Source organism: Platichthys flesus, chromosome 7 (assembly GCF_949316205.1).
Source record: "Platichthys flesus chromosome 7, fPlaFle2.1, whole genome shotgun sequence".
Taxonomy (NCBI): domain Eukaryota; kingdom Metazoa; phylum Chordata; class Actinopteri; order Pleuronectiformes; family Pleuronectidae; genus Platichthys; species Platichthys flesus.
The window spans coordinates 8,847,137-8,863,038 of NC_084951.1; the positions used below are offsets into that span (position 1 = coordinate 8,847,137).

At 40.0% G+C, this 15,902-nt stretch overlaps 1 protein-coding gene across 1 annotated transcript in view; it reads right to left on the bottom strand.

The window, feature by feature from the left end:
• cfap74 (cilia and flagella associated protein 74) overlaps positions 1–15,902 on the bottom strand; it is a 50,163-nt gene that overhangs the window by 18,164 nt on the left and 16,097 nt on the right. The window contains exons 14-21 of the mRNA XM_062391131.1: positions 13,923–13,989; positions 13,412–13,501; positions 12,908–13,093; positions 12,583–12,697; positions 10,919–11,016; positions 9,157–9,279; positions 8,929–9,050; positions 639–767 (exon numbers count right to left, since the gene is read on the bottom strand). Coding sequence (XP_062247115.1) covers positions 639–767; positions 8,929–9,050; positions 9,157–9,279; positions 10,919–11,016; positions 12,583–12,697; positions 12,908–13,093; positions 13,412–13,501; positions 13,923–13,989 — 930 coding nt within the window. The remainder of the gene's footprint in view (positions 1–638; positions 768–8,928; positions 9,051–9,156; positions 9,280–10,918; positions 11,017–12,582; positions 12,698–12,907; positions 13,094–13,411; positions 13,502–13,922; positions 13,990–15,902) is intronic.

Genomic DNA, 15,902 nt, shown 5'->3' on the forward strand with positions numbered 1-15,902 from the left:
AACGTTGACTAGTGCTGTAGTGTTGTAGCTGCAGCCGGGACTCGTTGAAGTGACGTTGTCATTCCTGACAACAGTACGTTCATGAACATGGCAATGATAACTGATTCTTTGGGGTTCTGTGTAATGAGTTGAGCTTCACTGAACTTTGAAACAGGTGAGCAGCTCTTTGTGCCGCAGTGGTGGTGCAGCTTCAGGGTGTAACTTACTGCAACTCCATTACTGCAGGTCACTTTTACAGTTTCAGAAAGAAAGCTGCAACCAGCAACAACCACATGCACAGCAAACAGGCAGGTTTAGAATTGGCACTGAACTAGTAGAAATGATGGTCAAAACTACAGGCTTTATTAAACCAGAGTAGCAGTAAAGCAGAATCGTCTGTGCTGTAATCGTGTATTGTTAATTGTTTGCAGCGGACACCTCTAAAGACACTAAAGAACCAGGTCCACAGATGCTTGAAAATGCAGAGGATAGAACGCCACAACCTCCTGACTCAATACATCTGTTTCTCCTTTGGAGGGACACGGTTTTCCCTTTGAGGGAAGGTGGACTAGAATCTTAACAAGCTGACAGTCCAAAACAAGATTATCAATGCTCCAGTGATTCCATTATCATTGAATCATCTGTGTGTCCTTCCTCACCTCGGCAGGAACTTCAGTTGGGCATTAAAACTTGATTGAGCCTGGATGAAGCCGGTCTTTGGTAAGAGCTTCATGTGTTTCCTCATTTCTGGGCACACATCAAAAGTCACCTTCAACGCTGCGCTGGCTCTGAAAGGAGAGAGTTTCATTGGCATAAAGTGAACACATCAGGTGCATGAATCTAAGACAAAGGTTATGTATAGAGATAGGATTACGCACAGGCGGTAGCACACATGGATTGATATACAAGGACATTGAAAAATCTACATTCCACCTAGTCTGATATGCTTCAGCTCTTTGCTAGAGATGACAATATTGCACCAAGATGGTCTATTTATTAGAGCTGCAACTAATTATTACTTTAATAGAAAATAATTTGCTGATAAATTTTCCATAATGTACACACACAAAATCAAAAGAATCTACCACATGAGAAAAAATCTGTCATTTTGCTATTTTTTCTTGAAATGTACCATAAACAATCAATAACTATCAACACCATTTATTAATATAATTAAAATATTGACAGACTGACATATCTTTACTCTTGGTATAGTTTTGCCTTAAACCTTTTTAGACAAGTGGAGAAGCAATTGCCACGTAACAGTGATTGGTTAAATGATTGTTAAAACACACCCTCAATTTCCAATCCAACAACATCATATTTAGCTATTCAAATAGGACAATTCTGCAAAACATTTAAAATACATTTGAAAATTGAATAATAAGAAATGATTTATTCCTACAGTGTCTCCAAAATGTAAAACACAACATGTTTAAGTTTATGGAAAGATAATAGTGAAATTCCAAATGTCATTTTCAACCTCCTTTGTTTTGCTAATCCCAGAGTAAAGAACTCTGAATTGCATTTCATTTGTTTAAAGGTGTTTTGATGAGGTATGATTAGAATCATCTACAGCTCCCACTGGGGCCCGTTGCACCCCTGCGTTCAGGACTGATACTGCAGTCAACACAGAGGGATCAAGACGCTTTGGCTTCACCTTTGGGTCGCTGTCATGTTGTCCATTGTTATATACAGTCAATAATAAGGACAAACCCCCTCTGTCCATCCGTGTACTACATGTCCATCCACTAAAACAACCTCTACACACTAACTTTTCCCTTTAAGGATGACCTTCTTCCCTGCCTTGCACTGACATCTTGTATTGTGCAGCATTGTTGGAGACTGAGCTGTGCCATTCAGATTGATTCTTCACAGAGAGCAGACTGTGTAATGAGTTCCCTGGAAGGGTCATTTGATGACCTCCAGCTTTTTAGGTCCTCAGGTAAAATCCTCTCCCCTGGCTCTTTGATGCAAGAGAATAACTCAAAAGGTATCATTGGTACGCCTGTTCCCATTGACAATTGGAGCTGCAGGTTTTTCTTTTCAGGTGACATAAACAATAGAAACAACAATGAATAGATATTTTAGGTGCTTTGCCAAATACGCATCCTCGAATCAAACCTCTAATCCCTCGAGGACTGCAAGGACAAACAAAATACTTTGGTTTGAGTGACACCCACAGAAATGGCCTTGTATTGAGTGATGTACAGAACACCACGTCCGTATCACTCAGCTGACCCATTTTCTAGGAGCTGCAACAGATGGTTGCGCCTGTGGCTACAAGCCTCAGTAATAGCTGAGGTTTGTGATATAAATGGCTCCTCACCTTGGGAATTCCACAGCCCACACCTTCCTAAAACAATGACGGCACAAGCACACTGAGGAAAAACCGTCGGTTGGCTGCTGGTGATGTGCATGTACAGCAGTAACCTTTTGTTTTGCCTGCTCATGTCTTCGAAGACGCAGAGACTGAGGAACCCTTCACTTTTCAATTCCCCTCTAAACATGAATGACCCACTCTGATGGGGGTTAAACAGATGGTTGTTTCCCTGAGGCGAGGACTCCCAGGGACACTCTGGGGATATTAAAAGCTTTCTTTATTCCAGCCAAATAATAACCTTCAAATCACTCTTGGGGGGAATATTCATGAATACATAATCATTACGGGTAATTAAGATTTTTAATTAACAGGGGTATTTAGCTGATCCTGACTTTTTTATTGGCTGCCTGCGTGACCAGTTGGTTTCTGAAGGAATATTTTGTTATTTACAGAGAAGTTCCTGGCAGCTCACACTGTGATACCGATGAGTTTACCTTTACAGTTAAAGTTTTCTTTCCTTTTTGCATACATTTACATGATAAAACAAATTCAGGGAAGCAATGTGGTAGATATGCTTCTACAATGTATCCTTCAAGTGACAATGAAACCCATAAGACATAAGTCTGCCTATGGAGGGGACGAGGTGGATGCATGGGTCAAAGAAAAGTAACGTTAGGACAACTCATCTAAAAGTCATTTTTAATCATTTCCACGATTCTTACATACGCCTAATTATGCAACCATGACGATCAAGGTCCCCTAACTTTAAGAAAGTTGTCATTTTAATCTAAATCATGGTCGTTCTCTAACCCTAATCAAAGTGCTATAATGTCTTTGTGCCCACACCTAACCAGGTCATATCAGAAAACACTGTCATTCTAGGAGGCTTGTTGGATGAGGAATAACTTGACACCTTTGAGATGCATTGGAACACTGACTTTTGTGATACCCTTGTTGATAAATTTGGAGGAAAAAACGAAAGTCAGGATGGAAAATCTTGTGGAAACAAGCTCCTTGAGGAGTGGAGACTATTGCAGATGCAGATAAATTAGTGCAATCTGTGCAGTCCATTGTGTTCTGGCTCTCCAGCTACAGTGGGAACAAATGTTTCTCTGGGTTTGACTTAATCTGCCATTTCTGCAGCCTACATCCCTCAGCCACATCTCTCAATCTTCCATGTGCTGCTTGGAAAAGTCACTTCCTCGCAGTGAATGCACACCCTAAATATATTTTAGTCATTTATTTTCAATTAAACCACTCTCTGGAACTTGAGCATGACGTGGTTCCCGGGCTAGTTTGAGGCACTTTAGTGTAACAGAGATTTATCTGACTGGGAGCCACTGCTGCATGTCAGAGCCCTTCTTCTCCTCATGTTTCCTGTCTTGTGCCTCTGTTGACTGCCAAAGGCAAAACGCCTAAAGATAATCTTGTAAAAAAAAAAAAAAAAAATGATTACAAAGTCCAAGGGTTCTATTTTTCCAAACTATAGAAGAAGCACAAAACAGCTTGTTCTCAAGTGAGAGTAATAATTTAACACAGTCACTGTGTAGAGACAATATTAAGAATCCTGTGAGTAACAAGGAGAATTAGCATGAACATCATCTTTTACTGTTTGTGTAACAGTCCTAAACAGCTGACACGTGTGAAAGCAACACAGATGACGCTCATGTTGAGTCTGCATGCAGAGCTGAGTAAGTGAGTGCCCGGCCTGTGTTTGCCCACAGCTACACCAGAGCCTCTGCCCTCTTTTGAAAGGGCCAGGTGGCTGCGCTTGCTTACTCTGCATGTATACTCCAAAGCCTCATGGGATACCAAGTCTTCGCAGCAAGGGTTCTAGGCATCCGCCCCCCCAATACAGCATTGTCAGCTTCATACTAAAATGATTCATCCTGCTGGAAGAGCAGGGTTCTTTCTACTTTCTTGTCATCTATATGTTTCTTTTCTTCAAGCCAAAGAATACGGGACACAGGCTGGACTCAGGCAAGGTGCAGTGGGGATATCAGAAATGCGGTAAAGAGAGAAACCGAGAACATACAGATTTATGAAGATGGTCCGTCATGTTTCTTTGTGGCAGTTTCGAGTTTGGGCAGGAACACCGGACTTCCCAGCAGGGGCCAGTGGAGGAGGGTTGGAAATGAACAGTGTTGGTCAAGTTACTTCTAAAAAGTAATTAGTTACAGTTACAAATTACTTCTCCCAAAAAGTAATTGAGTTAGTAACTCCGTTACCACATTGTTAGAGTAATTAGTTACTCAGCAAAGTAACTGTGGCGTTATTTTTCATGTTTTATAACGCTGTTACGTTCTGTAATATCTTTAACGTCAAAGATGTTTATATTAACTGATTGAAGAATAAAAACACTATATACAGTATTTTAGAACATTTGGTATTTATTTGAACTCAATAGATTGCAGCCTGCCATATGATGCATAGAATTAAAACATATAAAAATAAATATTGATGTGTTGAATGTGTGTAAATAGCGTGTTTATGTTTACGGGGCCGCCATGGTTTGCGGGCTCGAGCACGGGGATATGTGGGATTGATGTGGGTTTTGTTTAAATACACTTATAATACGCAACCTTTTTGTGTCGAATTTTGTTTATATTTATATTTATTTAATTAGGGGTTAGACCGATAACAAGGTCATCGGTCCAACCAGGGATCTTTCGTTTATAATAACTTGGTCGGGCAGCGCGCAAGGTACACAGCGGGTCGAGTCTGCCCGTGTCCTTAAAATTAAAAGCGTAGAGCATTTCCCCTGGGGTTTGAACAGGGTGATTTGTTACAACCGCACGCTTCATTCAACCAAATTATAGTAACGCGCCACTTTACATTATCAATAACGATAACGGCGTTGTAACGATGACAAAAGTAATTAATTAGATTACTCCGTTACTGACAAAGAACTCCGTTAGTAACGCCGTTATACTTAAACGCCGTTACTCCCAACACTGGAAATGAATAGATAAATAATAAAAACTGTTCCCAAAAAGAAAAGAAAATATCTGCCAACCGAGTTCAGAATCAGCCAATCACTGGCTCACGAGCTTAAGTGAGACACTGCACATTTCAGAGGCTCTTACAAATTCTTTCAGTTAGTGGGAGTGATATTCAAATCACTGGCTCGCAGACAAGAGAGACATATTCAATTAAAAAACGAAGGCGGACTTGTGGGATAGGATCTGCTCATCCACTCAAAGGAAAAAGTGACAAACTGCGCAATGAAAGCCGCGGCTCGCTTATTGTTTCCCTGCCAAATTATCTTGCGATGGAATTACGATCTTGGAGGTGGAGTGACATATTGCACGGTATGCTGCTTCAAAGCTTCTGTTCACACTGACGCTGTCATCGTCATGTTGTCACATGGGCTGCATTGCCAGCGCGCCAGATGGCAGTTGTCACAAATACCCCACCCCCACGCATGCACACCCTCCCCCACATGATGTGACACGATGACTGGCTAGGTGGTGGACCACACGCCTGTAAATGCCCCCCCCCCGGTGTTTTCTTAACCTCCTGTGTGCCTTGTAATACATCACATCCATAATCATAAAGGATTTACTTTTGCTCTATATGCTATTGTATGGGCCAAAGAGGATTGTTGGGATGTGGGCTTATACTGCTTAGCCCATCACATCATCCTCTCTTTAGGAATATTTATCAGCTAATACATCTCTCTTTTATTATGTCGGCTCATTTGTCGAAGATCTCAATACGTCACTTGGTTCCCTAGCGTACTGAGGCGGAGAGTTTTGTGCTGGCTGAAAACTAAGCTGGCCCTGTCAATTTTAAGGGATTTCCATGAGCCGTTTTACTGTGAAAATTGCCGCTTTGGCAGAGGCTCAGTATGTTAGGGGAGTTTTAGTTTTGCATTCAGCAGATAAGCTGGCGTGCTAAGTCAGCAGTCCATGCTTTTCACACTCTTACTCCAACGATGTTTTTTTCCTGCATGACAACAAACAAAATGGAAATATGACATGTACCACTCACTTCTGCAGGGGGTTTAAACTCAAATAATAAGAACTGTAGTTCATTGTAATAACTTATATAAACTACACTAATGCTGTAACGATGAAGGCAAAGTAGTTCATTGTTAAGATTTTGTTGCTTCTAATTTGTTAAATTTAAACAGTATAAAGATTTCACTGCTCTTACTTCTTAGATTGATTGTTACAGATTGTTAGGTGAGTATAAAGACAAATGAAGAAGTTGCAATTCATATTAAATAGTCCATCATTCGCTCATATTGAACAGGTTCTAATGCAGACCTGGTAGACAGGAGCATAATTGATCATTTTTGTTGTGGATTTGTGTTCACTTATAGGAACTGGATAAATAATATAGATACGGTATGTGTCTAATGATTTCAGAAATCTCTCTATCTGTTTGTGGTTCACTCGAGAAACATTTGGTAGGTGTAATGTTACCCGCCACAGGCAGTGCAGTGTTGAATTTGGTGCGATTTTGACACATTCAATTTGAATAAACAGGTGCCCGGCGCTCTATAGCAGCAGCGGCTGGCAGTCATCAATGTAAGTGGCCTTACTGATCACGACAACAGTGATACACAATGAGTGATTCTCCAGTTCAGGGCTCCACATACAGAGTTGAGCTTCACCGAACTTTAATGAGAACAGGTCATTGTGCAGCAGTGGTGGTGCAGCTCTGTGGAGCGAGTCCAGAAGAACCCGGGCTTTACTTACTGCTGCTCAATTACTGCAGGTCGCTTTTACAGTTTCAGAAAGAAAACTGCAACCAACATCACCACAGTCCAAGAGAACAGCCCATACCAAACAGACATGTTACTGGTACTGTAAGTCACGATAAAATATATAATTACACAGGGTACAAACTAAGACAAAGAACATTTATGAATAACAATGATAAGGAAAGCCGACTTTACGTATATGCAGAACTCTGTCTGCTGGTATATTGGACTTTTCTTGAAACAAAAGTTTACGTCTATTGATAAAAGCATTATACATCAGTCTCAGTACAAGCACCTTGTGAGGTTCATATTCTTGTTGCTTCTGACGTCTCCCTAGAGCTGTATTAGTTCAAGACAGTCCACAGGAATTCTCATCTATCCCTCCTAATGAGCTTGAATTAATGAGTGCTGTTCCACTTTGCCAAAGCAATTCATTTTATTTGGCATGTGTAGTCATGACTTTCCAGCCACTTCTCTTTTCCACAGTATACATTTCTGTGACTGGAGGCTTCCGCCAATTACACAGCCATCATTTGCCTTTTTTTTCCTTGACAAAACATAGAAAAGTCCTGATTTTCATAATGATATTTTTAACTTGTTTTGCGATAAAACTCAACTTTCCATTGTAGCCGCATTTCCAATTGCACAATACATGAAAACGTATATGATAAATATGCACAGATTGTTTACAAAATATTTTACCTGGAGACTTACACCTTCACAGAGGTCAGAATCGAAACTGTGGTGGAAACATTTTGATCTCATTTAAGTAAACTGCTCAGTAAAGGCTACAGCTGGTAAGGCTGAAGAGTACTGTGTGTGTGAGTGTTAGTGTGTGTGTGTGTGTGTGTGTGTGTGTGTGTGTGTGCATGTGTTTGAACGCCATCTGCTCAAACTGTACATGAAAACACAGTTCACCCTGAACTGGCATAAACACTGAAACTGGTTTCAAAGAAAGTCTCCTAATGATTTCCTTGAGAGGAACATTTACATGGTTATGTCTCGGAGAGTTTGTTTGGGTACAGCTGAGCTGAACATGAAAAATATCAAGTTTGCTTCGATGCAGCCACTTATAAAACTCTGTTTCTAGGTAACTAGCCAACTCACTAGGGCAATAGATCCCACTTTCTTTTTGATTGACACTAAGTTACAGACATTGTCCCAAAAATGTCCTAAAACTAACATTGACATCTTTATAACATTTTCAGAAAATAACTATGAAACTAAGGGTCCAGTGAAATGAAGGGCTACCCTAAGGTCTGATTTTCCATGTCAACTGGCCTACAACATGAAAGATACTTAAAATTTGAAATGGCCAGTAATGCAGCCACATCCACTGGAAAAGAAGTGCAATACAATTACGTTTTTCACACATTGTTTTCTTTGTCCTTTTCAAGCTGCAGGTGATTATTTAAAGTGACACCAATGTGGTGTTACATGTTACTTTCCTTAATTTGGGTGTTTCAAGTTCATGGATAAGACAAATCTGGAAACAGTTAAATGTAAAGAATAAAACAGCTGCAACAACAGCACAACTACTCTTACTACATTAGAGGGGATGTATTTAGTATAACAGAAAATGAGCTCACAATGTAGACAGTTAATGGTCTTTTAGATTGTGTTTTCTGCAGCCTAAGTTACTTCAAGCTTTTAAGACAAAACAATACATGTAATATTATGAGAATTTGTTATTTATAAATTGACCTCGAGGACTGTTAGTCAGTCACATAATCAGTGTATCGTCATTCTTTCCCACTATAATGTGTTTTCATTGCAAACTGTGCAAGTCATATAAATACATTTTAAAATGCCGCAGTTCAGACTCTTATAAAACAATATAGAGTCAGGATTAGTATGAGCTATATATATGTAAATATTAATGAAGATATCAGCCACCTGCGGCTTTGGATCCTACCTGCTGTGGACCGCGACAGTGTCCTGATAGAGGCGGTCGAACATGCAGATCTTCAGATCAACGGTGGGCCGATCCACCCATACAGGGATGCTGACTGCATTACCCCTTACATGGATAGGTATCTGTATCAACCAACATATGTATCATCAATCACAAATGATTTACATTAAATAACAATATTAAGGCTCCATTAACTGTCATGTGTAAGGTGATGAACAGGTGTCATACTGGTTTGCTGGATTGGTCGGAGAACTTGATGTGGAAATCTAGTGTGGCCTCTCCTGGAACTGTTGGAGCGAAAACAACCTCTAGTTTGATGCTTTCAAAAATTCCAATCTCCCCCTCTCTAACCTGAGGGCAACACAGAACAAGCAAACATTTGATTATTACATATTTTAACTGATATATTGTAATATATCCGGTGTTTTGGCGATTGAATACATACAGGACAGAGTTACCTAGTTAAAGAGTCATGACCAAAATAAAAAGTCTATCTATGCACATGATGCTAAATTTACTCAGATAAATAACTTCAAATGGAATGTCATCTAACTACAGTGAAAGGAAGTGTATGTTATTCACCCTGCTACTTGGCATCGGGGTAGTGAGAGGAATAATAAAAACCAAAAGAGAAGAGAAGTCATGCAGCCACAAACTGAGTGAAACCACCATAGCTTGATGGATAATCCACCATTTAAGACACCAGCCTACAACCACACAATGTGAAAGTATCAGTCAAAATGACACTGTTCAAGCCACAGGCATGCTGGTGCACGCCATACACATGGCCGTAACAAGCGCAGAGGGAGAGGCAATGCACCATTAGCCCCCCGCCAGAGAAGTAATGAACCCCGAACAACTCCAGAACTTCAGATGGGCCACAAGGCACACACAGCAGCAGTGATAAAAACAGAGGGAGGCAGAGTCTTCAACAGACAGAGATAATTGCCTTATCAGAGATGGAGCAGGTGTCTCTCTGGGAATCCAGTTAGACAGGGTCACGTCCATTCACGGATCAGTTCACTGATCGATGGTTCTGGTTTGAACTTGTCGGCCAGATGGGGCCTTTCCCTGACATTGTGTGAGTTTTCTCCAGTTATTAAAGCTTTATCCAAAAGTCAATTGGAGAATGGCCGTAGGTGTGAATGTGAGGATGTATGGTTGTTTGTTTCTATGACCTGTCCAGGGTGTACCCCGCCTCTTGCCCAATATGGGGTGGGATTGGCTCAAGTTCCCTTCAAACCTCACAGGATAAGCGGTGTAGAAAATGGATGAAATTAATAAGTTGAATTCCAACAGCTGCATGGCTTGTGATGTTGGACATCCCCCACAATTGCAGATACGCCGGCGTCACTCCAATAATGTGCACTCATCTACACTTTGGTCCATACTTATCTCAACAAGTGTGACAGTCTACAGCTAAATATTGGACAATAATAATTTTGAGCTGCTGTTGGCGTTTAAGGAAAAGTCTGGGGATAATCTCAGTCAAAGATTCATCCTCTGGGAATCACAAACGTTTGCCACTCTAGTGACGCCTTGTTGCAGCACCCTACCCCACTTTATTTCAGAGCATTTAATGGTGATCAAGAAATTCCGATCAGGAAGTGGTGAACCAACTGACAGACCGACCAACAGACAAATCAACACAGTGACACAGCCATCCCTCAAGCCTAGCTGCTAGCACGGCTGCCTTGCACTTAACATTTTTTATAATTTATTATGCTATATCCAATTATTCTGATTAGTGCTCCCAGGAGGCTGAACCCACTTATTTAAAACAACATACATCATTTCAGTCCTAATGTAAACTCCACTGGCCTGATATAGGCTACAAGTGACTCATATGAGAAGTTAACTGTAAAGGAAGCTCATAAACCAACTATATGTTTACACTTAAAAAAGCCTTGCTGATGAATATTACTTTTATTCGTTATGAAATAAAGTTATTTACTAGCTTTAAACATATACAGTATGACTCAATACTTACATTTCCTAGACTTATGTCACTGGTGTCTTCGTCTAGCTTGAGTTCTGCATCAGTGGCCTCAGGAATAACTTCCGGACTTACAGCTGAACCCTCTGACACTGACACACACATAAAAAACACAAAGAACATCACAGGTCCTTTTTACTGTTGATACGTTGTGCAGCAAACCTGACATGAAGAGCTGCCAATTCACCAAATGCAACACAAAATCTCAACATGATGGTGGAACATGTGGAAGCTCTTAAAGTCTTTTTCTTGTGGCATTTTGAGGACACACATCAAATTGTTTGTAAGTATGAGCAGATATGGGTCAAGAGGTATTATGAGCGAGAAGAAGATCATTCAATGTATCAACAGATAATTGCACATACTGTATGTCAGCTACTGTAAGATTCGGTCCAAACAAATAACATCAGCCTGAAAATGTGGCCAAAAACCCCATCTCTTAACGGTTGCATATGAAAAATGGAGGCAGAGCCACTTCAACACAGTTTTTTTCCAAAGCTAGCAGAGCAGAAATAAAAGACTGAACGGCTTATCACAGCATCGGTGGAGGAAAGTGCTGAATACAGCGATGAGGACTTTAGATCTGAGGGAAAATGAAGAGAAAAAGTCTCCTTGTCACCAGCTGTGAGAGCAAGGTGAACCCTCTGCTTTGTGTGTGTGTGTGTGTGTGTGTGTGTGTGTGTGTGTGTGCTTTTGCTTTCCCTCTTACAAGAACCAAATGTCCCAACAACAATAGACATATGAGAAAAATCTGATACATGAGAAGATTATTTTTCAGTCCCCACTTGGACTGTTTATAAATAATGTTCAAATACATTCAGATGTAAATATGTTAAGATGGTCAAAATGAAAATAATAAAATTTTGATATTTAATATGCATAATATTCACCATCTTCCTTTGGTGTGTTAGCAACACAGTTAAAGCAAAGTTGTACCAAAGTTTTTTTTAAACTGCTTTTGACCCGATGACACTAAATGATGTTGAGTTTGGTGAAGACAAAGTTACAGGATCGCCAAATATAAAGAGATGGATCATGATGGGAAAATGAATATCTGGACCACATTTCATGACAATCCATTCAAAAGTTGTTGAGCCATTTCACTTAAAACCCCACACCAACGTCAGTGTTGCTACTGTTAAAGTCAGAGGATCAACAAGGTCAATTGGATTCATCATCTGGGAACCATGGATGTGTACAAACTTTCATGGCAATCTATACAAAGGTTGCTGAGATGTATCTTAGTCAACTTTAGCGGTGAATGGGTCTTTCATTGTCATCCATAGAGCTCTGCTGTTTGCTTGGCTAGAAAAACTGCAAATGAAATATATTTTAAAAAAAAAATCCCGAGAAGATATGCAAGTGCAACTATACTTCCAAAATATATTGGTGAACAATATTAGTTTAGTCATATAGTGGATATTTTTTGACATGGACCGCTTGCCCTTACTGTGATATTTGTCCATGGTTGTCATGTATTGCAAGCAGGTAAACATGCACAGTGGGATAAACAAAGCAGACTGTACCGAATTGGTCAGTCCTAGATAGATTCAGAGGGGAAGGATCTTTAAAATGTAAGTGCAGGTTCAGGTCCATGTAGAACTCTAGTTCAGGTACAAACTGTTGTTAGAAAATGTTTTGTAAGATATGTATAATACCTTCACCTGGCTTCTCTTGCTGTGCTGCCTCGCAGAGCTTCTGTCTCTCTTGCTTTGTTCGGATTTCTCCGGAGCTCTTTTGACTGCCACATTTTGTTTTTTGACTGCTTGTCTCCTGTCAGCCAACAACACAGCACATTATTTATAATTTACCCATGACGGTTTTTTTAAGATAACTCTCTTGCAACGTGGCAATGTGAATTGTCTGTAGTCATTCTGTGTGCTGTTAATTCTCTCACTTTAAATTCCCTGATTTACTAAAGAAATTTACTCCATGAATTCAACAAAGAACAGAAACGGTAGAGATCCCAATAGGCAGTCTGACCTGGCATGTGGGGGCGGAGACCGGAGATGGCATCTGGACATGGTGAGATTCTGGACTGAGCCATGTGGAGGTGTCCAGGCTGAAGAGGGTGGCCAGAGCTCCCTTGTTGGTCAGGGTGATAGTCCGTGAAATAGTCTGGCCCACCACGTGTGAGCCGAAGTCCACTAACTGACTGTCAACCTCCAGCTAGAGAAAGAATATATTCACGTAATTATTCAGTAATGATGATAATAACTATGACAAATAGTGATAAGATGGCCGTTATACAGAATACAATTAAATAGACAGTAAGACTAGAAAAAGTAATCAGCATTAGATAATGTATAATCTTCATTCCTAATATTTTTGCATTGTTAGCAACCTTAAAATCAAACTATACAGGCGGCTGGCCAAAAGAGTCAGGTGACAAAACATTAACATGCATAAATGTTAAATACAAATACATAAGTCAAGTTCAGTAATTTTCTCTAATTGTCTGTAGGTTGGCTACAGCACACGACTCACTTCACATTTCTTTATGGTGCACCTGACAGGCACAAAGAAGGGACCCGCTGCCGTGGAAAAATGGAGGTCTCCTTCCAGGTCCTCGTTGAGCTGCAGGGATCAGATAATGGAACAATGGTTCGCTTCATAACAGCATTAGTTCAGAATGAAGGTCAGATTTTAGATTAAACCTCAGACATATGTTCCTTAAACAAACGAGTGAAATGGCAGAGGGCTGAGAGTTGTGAAATGTGTGAGGACTTGGCTAATAATAAAAGGTAAGCTGTCTGCACAAGTCTATGGTTCATATGGAAGTTCATTCCCTCTAGGAATACCACAGAGGACACTTTGCACAAGGACAGATGGATGTTAGGTAGTTAGATTTGATTATAATCACTTGTCCTATTTGTTATATAACCCTGTCTACACTCAGCTTTGACAAAATGCTGATATACAGATACATATTGGACATTCTTTAAGGAAAAATGACACATTTGAGCATGTTGTGTACTGTGGCAATCATGTGACTAACCATAGGTTGGAAAACAGCCTGCATCTCACAGGACATCCCGACAGATAGAGAACCTGCAGGCTTGAAGCTGAAACACAAATCACAGGGAGTTATGATTACTGCTGCAGTGCCGGTTCTAAACCAGCTTGTTTTAAAGGAGCTGTTCTCTTGTTCTGTGTTAAAGCTCCAGAGCTATACTTCAGGATTGTCAAAAGTGTGTCCTCTCACAGTTCTACAGTATACTGTCACTTTCTACACTGTGTGCTTGATGTTGTGTGCAAAGCTTTTTGCAAACAATCGACAGTGCAGAGGGAAGATAGAAAACATAATGTTCTTCACCTGGTTTACCTGTAATGAAGATTTCATTTTCAACCTTTTCCATAAAATGGAAGGGATTTTGCTTCATTACTGTTCATGTATGTGGGTTTTATCCAGGTTTCAGTCATTTACTTAACTGCTGTTATTTTTTATACATTGCATGTCACTATTAATAAACTAAAGGTTTGTTAAGCACCTGACACAATCTTCGGACCGAACTTCACAACTTTTCGAAATAAAGCTCTCAAAATAAAGGATTTCAACAATCAAATGAACATTGTACTTTCACTTTGAAGACTGTACATGTCTCTGCAGCAGGAAATACGCTGCGTTCAAAAAAAGATTGAAATGCTTTAGTGTGCTGAATCTCCAGAGAGCAGAGTAAATAAAAGGTCAAACGTCAACTTGATGCTCAGGCACAGAAAACAAAGAAAACAAAGAGCTGTTGTTTCACATGAAAACAATGCAGTGTGTAATAGAACGGTCTGGTGATATTTCACATCCTTGGTCTTATTATATCGCACTACATATCCAACCAGAATCCTACAGTTTATTTCCAGATGAGAAAGAGAAACATGAGGACTGGGAGCTACATTTCAAAGCAACATGTGTATCTCACAGCACATGTTGATTCCTCTCTTGATGCTGCCCCGAGGAGCTTGACAACTTGCAGCTCTTCCACAGACACGAGAAGAGGATCGATAAATATGAATATGGCAGGCAGCCAGCCAGAGAAGCAGGGAGGATTCAAAAAATTCAATACATAAACAAAAAAGCATGCAGCCACGGGCAGTCAGCATGAAGCAGCAACACTTACAGCATACTGTAACTAGTTTTTATTAGCTGCAGTATTTTATCATTATTTTCCGAGGAAGGAAATAATTAAATCACAGTGGAATCATGCAGGAGCTTGGAGCTTAGAAAATGAGATATCTTGTGGGTAAAGCTGACAATGTTTGGTTTGAGGCTGTCACCTGACAAAAGTTCACTTTTTTCGATATCACTTTTTTTCCTGCTTCTTTAACTCAGTGAAGAAGAAGACTGGGATAACATGGTTTTCTCTCTCTGGCTGACGAGCTCCAGTCGGTTGCAAAAATGAAAAAAATGACAGCGTGTCTCCATAGCAACGCAGGCTTTCCAATGTCAGTCAAATACTAACATTGGAAACGTCTCCCCAAGAGGCCTGAAGCTGACACTGTTTACAGAGATGTAAACTATTTCACCCTGCTCTGAAAAAATAGAAAAAGATGCAAAAGAGCTGCAGTTTGATACGTTGTATTTTAGAGTTCATTCTTATGTACAGCCACAAAGCTGAAATTTTGTTTTCTTGAACACAAAAAATGTTGAATAACAACTCTAAACAGACAACTCAACTAAAATCATCCATCCATCAGTTATTGGCCTTTATCTGCTTTTGTGTGACTTTGAGTATTGTTGAGTATGCGCTATACAAATATAGCTTATTCTTTTAACTATTGATGTTGTTACTGTTATAGCAGTTAATAAGTGTATGCTACTGTATGAATGTATCCGTGGATGGGTGAATGTAACTTGGACTGAAATCGCTTTGAGTGGTCAATTAATGTAATGTTCTCATTTCACAGGTTTCCATTTCCAAATAATGAAGCTGAGACATGACTCAGCTGTGTAAAGTGGAAATGAAGTCTTGGTTTCCTAACTTAA